General features: G+C 38.0%; 1 protein-coding gene across 4 annotated transcripts in view; it reads right to left on the bottom strand.

The window, feature by feature from the left end:
• Window positions 1-3,427: 3,427 nt before the first annotated feature.
• Window positions 3,428-16,978, bottom strand: part of COL28A1 (collagen type XXVIII alpha 1 chain) — a 53,639-nt gene continuing 40,088 nt past the window's right edge. For 2 of the 4 annotated variants that reach the window (XM_015853659.3, XM_085538595.1), the window contains 10 exons: window positions 16,141-16,209; window positions 11,373-11,441; window positions 9,760-9,840; window positions 9,637-9,672; window positions 9,408-9,444; window positions 8,554-9,108; window positions 7,141-7,328; window positions 5,773-5,989; window positions 5,206-5,378; window positions 3,428-4,237 (listed from right to left, as the gene is read on the bottom strand). In XM_015853659.3, coding sequence (XP_015709145.2) covers window positions 5,206-5,378; window positions 5,773-5,989; window positions 7,141-7,328; window positions 8,554-9,108; window positions 9,408-9,444; window positions 9,637-9,672; window positions 9,760-9,840; window positions 11,373-11,441; window positions 16,141-16,209 — 1,425 coding nt within the window. In that variant the 3' untranslated portion in view covers window positions 3,428-4,237. Of the gene's footprint in view, window positions 4,238-5,205; window positions 5,379-5,772; window positions 5,990-7,140; window positions 7,329-8,553; window positions 9,109-9,407; window positions 9,445-9,636; window positions 9,673-9,759; window positions 9,841-11,372; window positions 11,442-16,140; window positions 16,210-16,978 lie in introns of those variants that run through there. The other 2 variants (XR_014943046.1, XM_085538596.1) reach the window with 2 other exon arrangements.

Genomic DNA, 16,978 nt, shown 5'->3' with positions numbered 1-16,978 from the left:
CTCGGGGGGATTTCCTGCTCTGCTTTTCTGTGCGCTGATGCGAGTTTAAAAGGAATTTAAGTCAATATTTTCCATCCAGGGACTGAAGGCTCCATGAGAGCAGGGAGGACGTGTTTGTGCATTGCTGGTTCCAACACTGCAAAATGGCCTGCAGCCTGCCCTCCTTTTTGAGAGTTTTTTGCCTTGACGAGGCCTTCCTTTGGGTTCTACAGACGTTGTGGGGAGTGACTTATTTCAACAACTGTGTAAGGAATCAGAAAACCAGAGCCCTGGTGCGAGTATTTGCATTGTCACACTTGGGAAATAATGTAGACATGGAAAAGCAGCTGGGTGATGGGAAATCATTTCTAGGCGTTAGGGTGGTATTTGGTATCATTTATAAAGGAAAGGTGAATACTTACATCAGAAACACAGACTGAGCTCTGCGTTTTTCCTGTATGTGTGTATATATATTCCTGCAACCCCAGCCACTTTGGCTTATTTAGTTCAGGCTGAAGCCTTTGGGTGCTGGAGCCTGCAGCGCTGCTGAGCCGAACTCCAACGTCCCAGTACCACCTGGGGCTTCTCTGATGTGTCATAGTGCTCTTGGGATGGGAAAGGTTGATTCTTTTGCACACTCAGGGTGTTACCTTCTCCTTGAGAGGCTGGTGCCAGCATCTGGGTTGTCATTTTCACTCAAACCTGGTTGGTGTGTCCCATACTGTTCCACCCCATATATTTTCAGTATTCCCAGCAGCTCTGAATTCTTCGTAGTCTCATGTCAAGGTCTTGGCTCTGCCTCCCCTCAGAGCTGACCAAAAGGACTTTGGATTTAATTTGTTTTAATACCCTGCACCTTTAAAAACTTATTTACTCATTTTGTTATTGCACTTGAGTTCTCAATGAGGAATCATTTGAACATCACGCTGTTAATGTTATCACCTCCTCTCTGCCCTGGAGATGGTAGAGCACAACACTGAAGATGGTGCAGCTGATAGCTGTAGCATCCAGACACTTCCAGTGAGACTGAGAGACTTTTCTATTGCTCTTATGCTATTGAGTAACATGATTGCACAAAGAATGTTTTAGATATCAAGGGTTGGCCAAGGGCTGTGTTCTGAACCCCATGGTGCAACAGGAGGGTTCCCCCAGCAGTTCAATCTGACCCAGTTCAGTACATAATCAAGCAACCTCATACCTTCAGTCTTATCTAAGCTTTGTTAAATATTTACCTTACAGCAATGAAGTGTTGCTGCTTCTCTCCTATGAGAGCATTATATGATCTTATCCACAACACGTATCTAAAATCAATTCATAAATTGGAGGCAGAGCTCTCCAGCTGCTGGGAGAGGCTCAATGTGAACAGTGAAGTCTTTGTTCCTTTTTGCCAGCATTGTCACATTTTTAGGCAGAGTCTGTTTACCCAGATTGATGTATTTGCTGCCCCTTTGTTGCTATGCTGAAGTTTATGGCCTTTATCTTTGTCAGCCTCCAAAGCTCCATTTAATGCATGGTGTTCAGACTAATGCAAGTATTATTCGGAGTCTCTAAAAGCAGGAGTTGTCTCACCAAACTTAGATCTGAATGCTTACAAATTTAAGCCAATCCTGATGGGAGAGAATCTGCACCAGCTGGATCTTCTTCCTTTAAAGCCATCACTACGAAACCAGCATTCAATCTCATAGCATCTTTTAAGTGAGCTTAACGAAAGGAAAAAGGAGTACGAGTCACATGGGTGTCCCATGCTGATAAATCCACCACCATCTACAAACCCGCAGCACTGTCAGTGTTGCAGGGGATGTGTTGGCACCTGCAGATTTTCCTTGCTCTCCCAGGAGCTGCTCAGCTCTGCAGCCACCTCCTCTCCCTCCTGCTGGCAGGGCTGAGCCATACCTGCATCCTTGCTCACAGCTCCCGTGTTGCTTTTCATGCCCCCCCTTTCCTTCCAGAGGAGCAGGATATCCTGGCAGGAGTCCTGCCCATCATCCTGCCTGGTGCTATGCAAACTCTGTTTTTTATGACCCATTCTATAGAGGGGTGGTAAGACAAGTATGCTTTGTCGCAGCGATAACATATATTACTTCCTTCCCTTGGGGAAGGGACTATTCCCTTCTTTGTCATATATATATATGGCTTTTTTACTGCTGTTACAGGTTGTTTGCCTTTCTCCTTTCACTGATGTATCCCTGTTAATGTAGAATTGGCTTTAAGGGCATAAATCCCTCTCTGATCCTTAATAACTGTTCCCACTGACTGCTGAACTCGGATCATGTTTTGTTGCTGTGCAGAGCCAGGAGGGTAACCCTGCTGTTGGGATGTGCAGATAACTTCCAGATTGGGTATTAAAGCTGCTACCTCACATTGCTGCTGCTTGGTAACAGATGAATGCTGAGAGAGGCTCTCATTACAGAAGAAGAAGCTACAAAAGATACGTACAAGTAGAAACTTTTACTATATGGTCACTGTGTGACCAACATCCACCTGTGACATGATGGGCCAACAAAATTAAATAGGAGGCATTACTTTCAGAGCAGTCCTTGTAAATTGAATGGTTTATAATGATCCTGGGACAACACACTGAATGGATGAGAGACTGTTTGCAGTGTTGCACGGTGCCAAAAAACCAACACAGAAGATCTTTATGGATCGTGTTTTTGGAGCCTTCTCCAGTTGCCTGAATTTCAACATAATCCTCATTAGGAAGAACAAACTAAGAAGTTTAAATAGATGTTGTCTCCAAAGTATGGTTTTTGCTGAGAATCCAGTGTACAGAGCCATAGGGTAATGTGTCATGGGTTTATAATTTTGTAATTTTGCTATCAGTATTCCACATCGTAACATCATATAAAGCATGAATAATTTTACTGAATCTGCAACTTACAGAAGAAGACTACATCTCCCAGAGAAAGTTGCATCAAATTTCAGTTCCTACTTTCTTCTGTGAAAGGAGAATGATTGATTTTAACAGTTTGATTTTGTTCTATAGGCCTGAATCCCTTCGCTTTCAGGCTTCTACAGAGTATGTAGCACAACGTATTGTCCTCCTGTTCCAGTGCTTCTTTTCCAGCCAAGATTAATTGCACCCTCATGGCTGTTTTTCTTCGTGGAGTGACCCTCATGTTTTTAGTTCTGAGTATAAACACAGTGGGATTTTTGGAGGCTTCTGTCACATTTTTAGTTTCTAATTTAAAACTCACTAACAAAGCCAACTTTTTAGGAAAAAAGTCTTTAAAACTCCTAAACTTCAAGCACTTCATTTCACAGAATAAGGTTTGTGCCCTATTTGCTATAGACAAGTCCATTTTGCATGGTGTATGATGTCTTTTGGGCTTCTGGGGGAAAAAAATGTGCAAGCACTGTTTAAACATATCAAGATCTGTTCAGACTGCGTATATAGATAATGGGTTTTCTTGTCTACAAAGGAATAAGAAGGCCAGACTCTATAAGGTGTTGTTTTCCATTTTAATTACAGACTCACAATTCTCAGTTTTAATGATAATTCACTAGGATTATAAGTAGAAAGGATGTACGTAAACATTTGCATGTGTTTTTCAGTTCTTTCTCCTTCTTCACTTAATAACATATATCAGAGTGAAATATATATACATTTAAACATAGAGGCCCCGAGAAACTGAAATTTGTTTACTTGCCATAAGGGACATGAAGAATCCTGGTTTTAATGTGATTCCAAATGAAAGTCCCTCCCTTATAAGTGAAAAGACTATATTGATATTAACATAAATGTGCTTTAATGGGAAACCCCTCTCCTCTACTTTTAGCTGTGGTGTTTGCATTCACAAGGGGTAGTCTAATTAGTGAAAACCTTAAGTTATGACACTAAATGCTGTAATAAGATTTCTAATTTCAGGAGCTACTTACTCTTGTTTAAAACTAGAGCACATTCTATTCTTCCAAGAGAATAAGAGACCTATGTCATTAAGTGCTGTGTGAACACTTCAAGTATTTTAACCCTAAGAATAAAATCATATCCTTGCCACATGTAGTATTATCAAATTAATATCAGCTTGAAGGGAAAAAATATGTTCCCATGCATGTGCATGTGTAATAGTTATTGCTTGGTGTTATAGATAACATATGTTATGCAGGAATCTAGTGAATGTGAATTCCACAGTGGGGAAAGCAGTGAAGCGTGGTGGTAATATATTCATGTTCACACATCATTTTAGATTCTTCTCAGCCATTTCTTCCTTAATACACATGAACTTCTTGCTTTAAAAACTCCAAATGTCAGTAATGTCTAGAAGAATGAGGAATCTATTAGTTTTCTTGAAGTGCTTAGAAAAAAATATGCTGTAGTTCAATAGATTTTTCCTGTACTGAAGGATGAAACATAGAACTTACTTAATGTGGTGTACTGGGGCAGAGGTAAATGGCTTTTGTAAAGGAAGTTATGCACTATGGATTAGCAAGCTCTTTGAAGACCATACATCACTCAATGAGCGTGTTGGCCTAAGGCCGTGAATAAGTCTGCCCGGATTTCTGAAAGATAAAGTCTCTCACCAAAGGAAAGTTATATTGGATTAAGAGGAAAAGTCTTCTGATTTAGAAATGGTGAAAAAAGAAGGGGAATAAACAGCTGCTGGAAAGAAGGCAGTGGAAGATGCATGTTGCAATGGTCTGTCCTACTCAAAATGATCTTAAGTGATCTAGAGAAGGGTGTAAAAAGTGAGATGACCAAGTCTGTGACAACATTGTATTTCTCTAGAGTAGAAAAGAAAAGGGTTGACTGCAAGAAACTGTAGAAGAACATTGTGATTGTTGAAGCTGTGAGTGAGTGGAAAGGTGAGTTTTGAAGGATGTGAAATAGTACATATGAGAAAAATGATTCTAAATCCACATATAAAATGATGGTTTTTCTGCTAATCCTTCAAGTGGGGTCTTGGAATTTTGATCTGTGAACATATCACCTTAATTCTCAGCATCAGTAAAAACAAACAAACAAATAAACCCAAACCCAAATACAACATGAGAAACTGTAAGATAAGGAGTAAAGAGCAAAGTAGACAACTACTGTGTCACTGTACAAGTTAATGACCACAAAGTGCAATTCTGCTCCCACCATCTCAGAAAGGAGTAAAAACTGATCAAAGGTGTAAAATGCGCTATGATATGTATGCACAGTATTGGAGACAATTAAGTATTATATCTTTTTAGCCTGGAAAAGAAGTGCTTGATGGAGGAGAAACATATGGGGAGAAAACTTACTTATTCATCAACGCAGGTTCCTCGACATTCTTCTGCTGTTTCAAATCTATTGTTGGTACCATTACAACCTCCGTACCAAAACTGGCCACAAGAATTGGCATTCTTGTCATAATACCATTTCACCACATAGTTCCGACAATCACCTGGTTTCATAGGTTCCAAGCACCTGGGATCTGAAAGCGTATACATAAAAGTTAACTTTGATTCTGGGTATCAGTTACATTATAGTAAAACTGCATTATTTGTTTGGAGCATCTTTTTTTTACTTCCTCGTAATGCCTGGAATATATTCACATCTCAGATTTGTAGCCAAATGCCACTTCAGTTACTGAAATATATGAATAGATCTAAACATGGTCCAAACATGACTGGTTTGAAATCAGGCTACCTAAATTCTGATGCAAGACTCCAATGTGCATTTAAATACCTAAGCACAATCAATACACAAGGGTTGTCATTTAGGTTTGATGATAAAATCCAGTAACTTTATGAAGGAGGGAGTAGGGATTTTTGGTTGGTTGATTTCTGTACAAGTCTGATATCCAATATTCAGACGACACTACGTACCTTTTTGAGGTTTTGCGACCTGTGATTGCAGTGCTGTTAGGTGGTGATTTGCAGCAGTGGTTACATTGAGCAAAGGGTTGACAACAGGACTCTGAAGTCTGGTTTCATCTATGTTGGAAAGTGGAGGGAATCTCGATTCTCTATGAACAGAGCTGGTCAAAGTGTGATCCTGAGCAGATAGCAGCAGCTCAGTATATCTGGTCTGTGGTGGACTAGGCTGCAAAAGGAGTCAAAATCTGTTAACATTCTGTCAGAGCTCAGATGTGAAGAGAAAAAGAATTAGAGAATTGTAAAGGAAAATAATGGTATTTTTTTACACACGTTACTTAGCAACAATGGCAGGTGGGTTCAGACCTTGTTTCAGTGATTTCTCAGTAAGGGACTATGATTTTAACAAACGCATTTTCGGACACTGACAGCTAAATAAGAAGATAAAGTGATTCCTTCTATTTAGTCATTAAGCTGAATTAGTTCCATTGCAGTAAATTTTCAGTCAGTGCTTAGTTTGTAGTATAAATTAAAAAGGCAAGGAACTGTGAGGTAAGTCTGTGCTTTTAGACATCTATTTCACTCACTAGGAAAGAGCTGAAATGAAGTCTGTCAAGGAATGGGAAATGGCAGGCAAGAGGAACAGCATACTTGTTATGTTACTGAGAGAAAAACACATTCATCAGAGATGATCCAAAGATCAAAGTGTGGAATCCCTTGAAGGCAGCAAAAACATGAAAATCTACAACCTAATACTGAAATTATGACCTACAAAAGGGCAATGTTTATTGTGATGGTAATTAAATTAAGATTCAGCTATCACTAACCAAAGCCAGCCAGATCCAAGCATATGAGCATCTAATTAGTTAGTTAGAATTATTCATATTTGTGATCCTTATAATAAAACATATAATTGTCAGCATCTATAATATCAGGTTTACATTTATTTTCCCTGTTATTTTCCTTACTGATGCAGGGTACCAAAGCTGATCCTCTGTGTCACACAGATCTATGTGGACGTATTACAGAACCCAAACCTAAATCACTCACACTGTCTGAGGGAACTGTCATTCAGGGAAATTAGACTGAATTTTGAGAGTGAAGTTGATTTATGTCATTACCAATCTTATTACATACACAGTGATCCAAAGTGTTAGTATTGGCTAATAATGGAGAAGTTCACTGACTCCTCCACCATAAATCAGTAATATTTAATTTACATACAGCATTCAATTCATTTAATGTTCACTCTAACTTTAAAAGTTTTCTTCAGATCTCTTGTTGATGCATTTCCCATATATTAAAAGATTGGTAAATGGTGTAATAAATAACATATGAATGTCAACAAACAGCTACATCTAAAAATATTCAGTTACTTACTGAGTAACTGATTCCTTCTTTATGGGGCACTGAAGTCTCTGAAACTGTCACTCGAGTCAGCTGAGTGTTAGGAACTTCATTAGGCATTTCAGGTTCTGGACTTGGAGGTGGAGATAGAACATGTTCTTTTCTACTGTAAATTTCAGGCACCTTATCACAGATTTTTGTGATGAGTTTATCTGCAAGAGCTGAAAACATTAACAAAATAATGACCTTTATTAAGAGTAATAAAGAAAAGTCACAATGATTCTCCACAAGTTTTTAGTGCAGCATTAACCACAACATATAATGACAGTGACTTGTGAAAGACTCTCTTCTGAAGTTATATCAAAACTCAAATAGAACTCAGAATGAACTGATTTTCAGGACCTCTAGTTCTTTTTGGAAACAACAGATGAAAACCCCAAAACCCATTTTAAGTATAAATTATAGCTCAACAGTCTAGAGAGAAAAAAAGGGCAATGGAAAGAAAGTGTTTATGTGTGAAAAGTAAAGATAAACGGAGTTACAGGTCCTATTTCCTCTCACAAAATAATAATATATATATTTTTATATATATTATATATATATAAATCAGTGACTGGGAATACTTTCATGTTGAGAGCTGGAGCCTGAGCCAAAGCTGTAATTTTAATCCTAGTTGGCACTAGAACATTAGTGCAGATTCTGTTCTCATCTTTAATGCCTTAAACGCATTAACTTAAGCCCATCCACAGGCTCAGTGTAGCAAAATGAGTTTATGCTCAGGATAAATATAGTTTATAGGGTTAGACTGCAGTTAGGTGAAACCAATGTTTGTTTCTTCTGCTGGTCATTATAAGTTTCCTCTGTCTTTTATCTCTGAGTCCAGATGTGGCCACAGGATTTTCAAGCCTGTTTGAAATGAATAATAAGGAATAAAGCAGATCTCATCCCCTTGTTGATATTCCTTTACCACCTCTTCCCTAGAATCAGGATGAAAGCACAGAATTCCCTATGACCTTCAGGAGAAAATGAGTGTTCTTAAAAGATGTGGACTGCCAGACTGACAAATCAACAACAGCCATATATGAAAGAGATAAAGAGACAGAGATGGTGCACCAAGATGGGAGGAAATCCTCTTCTTTTGGGGCTGAATCTGTGGCCCTACACAAAAGCGCTGTGAGGGAAAGCTGATGGAAGCTCTCAGCAAAGAGCAGGTCTCAACCGTGAAAATCACTGTTCATTGGTTTTCATTGTTTCCACAAGAGGTAAAAGTTTGCCAAAATCTTCATCTGACCAAAGAGCAAGGGACACTGAAAACTGAGCTTCATCCAAAAGAGAGACATCAGCTGCCATTCATTGAGCATGCACGGGCTGCCTTGCCTTGCTTGGGGAAATGCCGAAGACTTTTATTTGCTTATTTCAAATATTCTCCTACACAGTTTCTCTTACCTGAGAGTGTCTTGAAGTCCTCTATCCGGTAAAAATGTTCTTCATCAGGGTCTGATGCAATGAGATGCATTTCCTTCAGAAAATTATCATAATGAGGATCAGTTTCTTGAGCAATTCCAATGACAAATATCTCAATATTTGCAGCATGTGCTTCCCTCACTACCACATCCAGGTGCACTTTGTCACGAGTGTCTGCTTGTCCATCTGTTACAACCAGAGCAACTTTTCTTACTGTTGGGCGTGCTGCCTGAAATAGGTTAATGGCTTTTTTAATGGCAGAAGCCGTGTATGTGCCTTCTCCTAAGTAGAGCATCTTATCAACAGCAGACTTCAGAGATTCTTTGGTTGTGTATTTCTCTAGAGAAGATACCAACTCCACTTTATGGCTAAAGTTGATAATGCCGATGCGAGTTGTAGCGTGGTTGGCCGAAACCTCATCAATGACTGTTTTCAGAAATGTTTTGGTACTGTTGAAGTTTTCTGGTCCAACGCTTTCAGAACTGTCAATGACAAATATTAGTTCCAGCGGTGTTACTCTACATCTGATACCGCAACCTGGAAAAATAACCATTTCAGACATTTTATGAGAAACCACCTTCCAATTATAAAAATGTATTGAACTCAAATATCAGATTTACAGCCAAAGCTCATTTAATGATTCCATATGACTTTAAAGTCATTGGTACTGAGAAATATAAACAGAGCTGGACTAAACTTCTCGTATCGCTCTGACAGCACAGTGAATGTTTTTCACGTAAGTTGTATCCTTACACACAAAGGTGATGAGGAAATAGCCATTCAGGCAACATAAATTCAGTTTAGAGCTATTTTTGTTTCCATACTGGAATGCTTACCACATATTTCATTGATAAGTCTTATGACTTCTTCTCTCTGATAAAAAAACATAAAAGTATTATTTAATCTGCTGTGCATTTTAAGAATACTGAGATTTATCAACCTACTTACCTATGAAAATGCAGGGAATGCAATGCCCCTAAATCTGCCTTGTTTAAAATCACATCAACTATAAGCACACTCCAAAATAATTTTCTAATGTTTAAGTGAATTCATATACATACTTACTGAAAGACCAGGTTCACCTTTTCTTCCCCAAGCTCCCTGTAAATGTGTAGAGTGATAATTAACAAAATCCAAGTTCGTTTAGTTTCTTCTGTGCAAAACAAAGTAATGTATAATATCCTTTACCTTTGGTCCTGGAGATCCTGCATCTCCCATCTCTCCTTTGGCACCTTTGCTTCCTGGATCACCTTTATCTCCACAGTCTCCCTAATTTAAAACATTCACATTAAACCCAATCCACAACTCCAGTTTTGTGGGTAGTAAGAGTTGGAGTTATGGTTCAACTAGTTTTTAAGAATAAATTTCTGAGCTTTTTCCTGCGTCTGATTTACCATAAGCAGGGAGAAAGCAAGACTGTCAACAGAAATATCTTCAAGAAATTTCTATGAGTAAAGGGTGAAGATAAATTTATGCTGATTATGAGATTATATAATTTTTACTCTTCTTTCACGTTATTGAATTCTAAACTGGACTACGTTAATGCAAACCTACGGAGAGACTAAACTGCTTGAAATCTGCCAACATTCTGAAACTCACATCAGCTTTGTACAGAACCCATGTGAAATACTGGGAGCTTGCCAAGAGAAGAGGTGCCTGGATTGTTGCACACATTGCAAAGTACATAGTTACATACTTAGAAACAGATTCTTCATTTTTTATTTTTATTTTTAAATTCAAGTGACTACACCTTCTGATTTTCCAGAAGACAAGGGGTTCAACCTTACTGCACTACAGCTAAAGCAGGTTTGAAATATACTACGAAAAGAGTTCAGGATCTTAATTAGAAATGTCTTCAAGAAGATGATTGTGTATGGCAGTTCTTTTTTGTTTGTTTGTTTTTCTCTCTGGAATTTACTGATCAGCTAATATTTAAGCCTTGGGAATTTAGTGAGGAGAGTGCCTGTTTCTATATTACTTGTCATTACTACTCAGGCAGTGGAATCATTTAGGTACCATTCTCTGTTACAGAATTTGCCACGATGACTGGTATCAATTCTGTGGAACCCTTTTGATTCCCTGAGTCTGATTCTGATCTTATTCAAACATGAAAATTGTATAGTTCCTCCACAGTGTTAAGGAAATCAGACCCCACTGTGTAAGCTCTTGGAAGACACTTGCTAGACTATTTTCATAAAATCATAAAATCCAGCTAACAGCATTACTTTCCATTATTTGTCTGTGAACTCTATCCAACTTCATTAAAATTAATGTCAGCATAAGGGACAGCAAATATGATGCTAGATGATGGTGATGCAAGCATTTTCATGCACATAAATATGCTAAAAAATAGATCTGTTTGCTTTTTGACACATTCAGTAGAAAATAGGTAAATGAAATTCCTACTGAACTAAACTATTCATTTGTGACAAGGCTGCTTTTTTAATAACAAACAGCAAAACTGAGAGTTTGGAGAGATTTTTTTTTGTCAAAGCCTGGAAAATAAACAAATATTTTGATTTTATAATACTTAAAAACTATATGAATATAGCAGAATACGTGATTTGACTAGTATTATTCTCCTGCTAACAGGTAAGAGCCCATTCTATATATTATTTCAGAGTCTGATCCTTAATTGATGGTTAGGATTTTCACAGACTCTAAAGCTGACAATTAGTAGTAAGCACTTATCTTGCCAACAATATTAGGCAGATTCTTTGCTTTTTATCTTCAAAGACTTGTCACATCAAATAAATAATAAAGAAAACATAATCTTTCTTTTCCTTATTGCAAGGATTTACCTTTGGTCCAGGAATGCCAACTCCTATTGAGCCTTTTGGCCCATGCAAACCTTGATTTCCTTTTTCTCCCTAAACAGAATATAAAAAGTAATTTTAATGAAAAATTAAGGTAAAATCCATGCTGTGTCTATTTGGTTTATGACATCCTACACCATAGAGAAAGCCGGATACTTGTATTAGGAAATTAAACGTGCAGTTTTCAAGATAGGATTGCTCTGAATCTGAAGAAATAAACAAATGAGTAAGAATCATAATGTACATGAATCTTTGATAAAGTACACAATGAAGACTATATTCCTGTTTAACTGAACAAAATATTGACATTACGCTGACATGGATGAAAGACAAAAGTAATGAGTTTCACACAATGAGGTTCAGTCAGTTCTTCATCTAGCCTACAAGTGGAAAAACAAAGTTCAACACAAAGGCTTTCTAGGAATGTACACCTAAGGATCTCTACAGGGTTGACTTAATTTTTCTGCTTTTAAGAATCATAGAATCATAGAATTACCCAGGTTGGAAAAGACCTTGAAGATCATCAAGTCCAACCGCAGCCTAACCATAGTACCCTAACTCTAACAACCCTTTGCTATATCATATCCCTGAGCACCACATCCAAACGGCTCTTAAACACATCCAGGGATGGCAATTCAACCAACCTCCCTGGGGAGTCTATTCCAGTGTTTAACTACCCTTTCTGTAAATAAGTGTTTCTTAACATCCAACCTAAACTTGCCCTGGTGCAACTTGAGGCCATTTCCCCTCGTCATGTCACTTGTCACTTGTGAGAAGAGACCTGCCCCACTCTCACTGTAAGAACCTTTCAGGTACTAGAAGAAGGCAATAAGGTCTTCCCTCAGCCTCCTTTTCCCCAGACTAAACAGCCCCAGTTTCCTCAGCCTCTCCTTGTAGGGCTGATTCTCCAAGTTTTTCATGAGCCCTGTTGCCCTTCTCTGGACCTGCTCCAGTACCTCCATGTCTTTCCTGTGCTGAGGTGCCCAAAACTGAACACAGTACTCAAGGTGAGGCCTCTCCAATGCCAAGTACAGGGGCAGGATGACTTCCCTAGTCCTGCTCACCACACCATTCCTGATACAAGCCAGGATGCCATTGGCCATTTTGGCCACCTGGGCACACTGCTGGCTCATATTCAGCTGACTGTCCATCAGCACACCAAGGTCCCTTTCCGTCAGGCAGCTTTCCAGCCACACCTCCCCAAGCCTGTAGGGTTGCCTGGGGTTGTTGTGACCAAAATGCAGGACCTGACACTTGGCCCTTTTGAAGGGCCAAGTTCTCATTTAAGTAAATGAGATCTCTGTTTTTCACAGTGTGTAGAGAACAGCTTTCTGCTGACACTTCAAATGGCAGGATCAGTCTGGCTACAAAGTGCAAATTTGCTTTGAAAGGTTTGTTCTGTATGTCCTGCTGTGCAAACAGAGACTTGAAAAGCACGTTCACACCAGCAGGATAAGTGTATAGCACGTTGAAAACCACAGTTGTTATAAAATAAGTACAGAAAATCCTTCACAGCATGTGGGTTCCAGAAACTGTCCTGTTTTCTTTAAGTGAGCAGAGCAAACAACTTATTCAGATCAAATACTGTATGCATTTTAAACACAGCTAGAGAGAATTAGATTCCCTAGTACATAAATGCTTCCCCAAAATTCACATTTGCAGCATAACAGCAGTGCCCTGTGCAATTATTAAAAACAGCTCCGGAGAATATCAGCAAGATCACCTATTGCCTGCACTAAACAGCTCAGGCAAATCTGCATAGACCAGTACAAGTCTAGTGAGTTATATTTTTCAATCAAGAGCTCAGACTGTCTCACTACCACAAGAGAAAGAATGGGATTTCTTAAAATTGGAAATATTAATAAGACAATGGAATGCATAAAGGAGTTTAGTTGACATTCTTACAGCAGTTTGCAGTGACTATTTAATTTACGTAAAGCTGCTTTTCAGCAGGATTGTACTTCCTAGGTCTTCTATATAGGTTATTAATGCAAATGACTTTTAAACACAGCAAAGTAGCATGCCACCCTATTTCAGTGCTTGCCATCCAGCACTGGGACAGACTGTTCTTCCTAACTAGACCTCACAGAACTGCCTGATTAACCTCTTTACAGATTTGCAGAGCAGATACATATGAACCAGAATTAGAATCTGCTTTGTATTCCAGTGGTCTGTCACTAGCAATAAATGTCAGATCTAAGAAAACTATAGATTTATTGAAGTCATTTGACAGTTAGGATGGTGCTCAGGCAACAAAATCGAATGAGACCTACTTTTCTAAAAAAAAATCAAGCCTATGCAGCTGACATTAATCGCAGGCACACGTGAATTTTATCCTTTAAACGTCAACTGCAGAGCCAAATACTGCTTCTTCTACTTGTGTAATGATCATAAACAGAAAGGATTTATCATAGATACCATAAGAAAATATTTAGTAACAAAGGAAGAAGTATACTGCATAATTTTTTAAATACTTGTCGTTATACCAGCCCAATGCATGTACAAAATTAAACTCAAAATTGACCATCCATCTTATCCTAAAAAACAAAACAGTATTAATCTAAAAAAGGATCCATAAATCCTTGACCCTAATTTCCTGATAGATCACTGATCAATAGGTAGACTTTTATGTTGAAATGCCATTCTCTGAGTGCAGACCTGAGTCTGACTATGTCTAGACTGTGGTTTTGAAAGGAAACCAAGCACACAAGAAAAGAAGACCAATGGATGCTGTTATTAGCATAAATTTACTTAAAGCCCATCTCATTTTTGATGTTCCATTCTTACCATATGCCTACAGAGCTCCATGTATATATAAGAATATACTTGGAGTAATATTGATAGTTCAAAACAAGGAGAACAGTATCTTTAAGCTGATGAAGAATGGCCAAAAAATACAAAGCTTGGGGTGTCTGTGAGGAGTCAGAAGGACAGATGTGAGATTGACGTTCAACAAGCATCAGTGAATGAAGAAAACGGGTACAGATAGATATTATTACTAGCAATGCCATTACCTAATCCAAACCTATGTGTGTCTGTATATCGGTGTATCTATCTGTTAGCCACTGAAAATATTTTGAGTTTAATTTTCTTCAGAAAGAGAAAAAATACACAGTGATCAATACGCTTATTCCTGCATTACATTGCGAAACATTTTTGCACAGAATGGGAATTCTGCTTTTATAACTAACCTCCATACTCATGAAACTAACAAAGAAATATTCCAAGTATTAGATTCTGGGAACAGAACAAAAATGTATATTAAAGCCAGGCAGAAACGGTTTTCCTATACTATAAAGCCCATAGAGATGGCAGAAACATTTCTGCTTTCCTCAAGAATAGAGCAAATAGGCTTCTGAAATTCAGCAAAGAAAGGAAGAAGTTACCTACATTATCACATTCGAACACCTAGTATCTTTGTGGACACTGATAATCATTAAAATAGAAGAAAGCTGCAGATAGATCAAAACCAAAGGTTCAGACAATCAGATGACTCTAACCACAGACAGATCTTTGTCTAGGAGTCTTAAAACATCATAAATCAGAATCTGTTGAAGAGAGATATACAATAAGATAAAATAAGAAAAGGTGAGAAATTGGAGAACGTTGTAAAGTATGTTCTTACGCTATGAAACACAGTGAAGAAGAAAAATGCTCTCCATTTTTATAAAGAGGGAAAAATATGGAAGACTGGAGTCGGAGTAAGTTCTGATGAAAACAAAGTCAGGAATAATGCTTTTCTGGTCAAGCTTGCATGAGCTAATTCCACCCTGAATAAGAGATTATCCTATAAAACATTTGGTAACAACATAAACTTATATTATTATTATTATTATTATTATTATTATTATTATTATTATTATTATTATTATTATTAACAGGTCAGTATGTTGCAATGAAAACCAACTTTGCCAACAAATTCCATGGCAGTTTATTTTCTACAGCCTACTGCGGTACAGTGAGACATCTGTCTTAACCCAACTGAAATAATGTTCCTTTTACTGAATTACTGGTAATTTAAAACTTGAGAGATGCAGAGTGAAGCTCAACTCCTGATCCAGGGAAATATTCAATCACATGCTCAATTTGAAGCACCAATTTCAGAGAAATAGGAGAAACATTTTTTTTTCTTCACTAGAGCCTTCAGTTTCAGCAATTTGTTTCCACACATTTATGACGAGGTATTTCATTACATTTCAACAGTGAGAATGTTACCATGTTTGCCTTTCTCCTGTTAGGAGACACATTTTGATATGGCTGGAACTAGGCTAGTAATTACCTGATAGAGTATATTGGAGACTGGCTCATTCATTTCTTTTATGCTCCTATAATTACGTGCTGTTTGTCCTGTTCTGGAAAAATACAGTGGCTCTCTAATACTGTCTTTACATAAAGACATCAAAAGCAAACTCCAGATGTTTTCTTTGGACTGTGCCCTAAGTCTGAAAAGTCAATGAAACGTGGCAGGGATGAGAGAGGTTAAATATATCTGTAGCAATAAGAATAATAGGAGAGCAGTCAGGTGTCAACAGTAATGAAAGTCAACAGCTAAAGTAAATTTTACATACCTTATGAATGAATGAATGAATGATTTACAAAGAATATTTGCAAGAGTTCAGAGACTCGGTGACAAAGAGAATAACAGAATATGCAGAGAAAGAAAAAAAATAAATTAAAAAAAAAAAAAAGATGAAACTTCCTATGTGAGAGATACAAGAAGAAACTGGAGACATGATACATTAAACTGGATTACCTTATCTCCCTGTATGCTGACGCCAGGAGGACCAGGCAGACCAGGCAAGCCTTGCCGTCCCATAATACCCTATTACAGTCAGTGTGAACAAAAAAAAAAAAAAAAAGAAGAAGAATTAGGAGATAAATTCTATTCCTGGTAACACTGAAGAAATCATTTCAAATTCACTGCAAGCACAAGTAAAACCTTTTTGAAGACTCTTGTTCTGATCCTTCTGCGGTTTATGGTTTCACACAGTAGGCTTCGGTAGTTATATTTGACAAACTCTCAGGAAAGTAAATGAACAATTGAGCAGAAAACAACGAAAAAAATATGCCCATGAAACAGTGTGATGATTTTCCCATTTATTTCCCAGGTAGAAACCAACTGAAGCCAACTTTATCTAACAGCTTTGTGTAATCACACCACACAGAGGCAAGCAGTAGAGCAATAAAGCTAGACGTATTGGCTCTTACTCACTGCATAGACAAGTATTTCAAGTCACAGTCTCTGGGAGCACCACTCATTCCGAAAATTTGAAGTGGAAGAGGAGGAGTCAACAGCTAAAGCAACACCTGCTGATTTTTGTGGCTACAGTAGAAAACAGGTAAAGTCCATCTATGCATCCATGGACAACATTTTGCCGCACACTCTGATGGAATCTCTTGTAAAAACTACCGCTAACCTACATTTATATAAGCACTGGTTCACACTAAACACTGTTGTTCGAAAAATCTTGTCTCAAGAACTAGATCATGAACTAGATGAAGAACTAGATGAAGGTCCTCAACCCTGAAAACAAAATATCATTTACAGAGAACCTACTTTTCAGTCTTGAAGGCTTTGGGCTGAGCACTAC

The sequence above is a fragment of the Coturnix japonica genome, chromosome 2 (genome assembly GCF_054131305.1).
Source record: "Coturnix japonica strain WE chromosome 2, WE-NBRP24, whole genome shotgun sequence".
In the NCBI taxonomy this organism is placed as follows: domain Eukaryota; kingdom Metazoa; phylum Chordata; class Aves; order Galliformes; family Phasianidae; genus Coturnix; species Coturnix japonica.
Note: the sequence above shows the minus strand (reverse complement) of the source record. Positions and strands in the feature narration are given on the sequence as shown.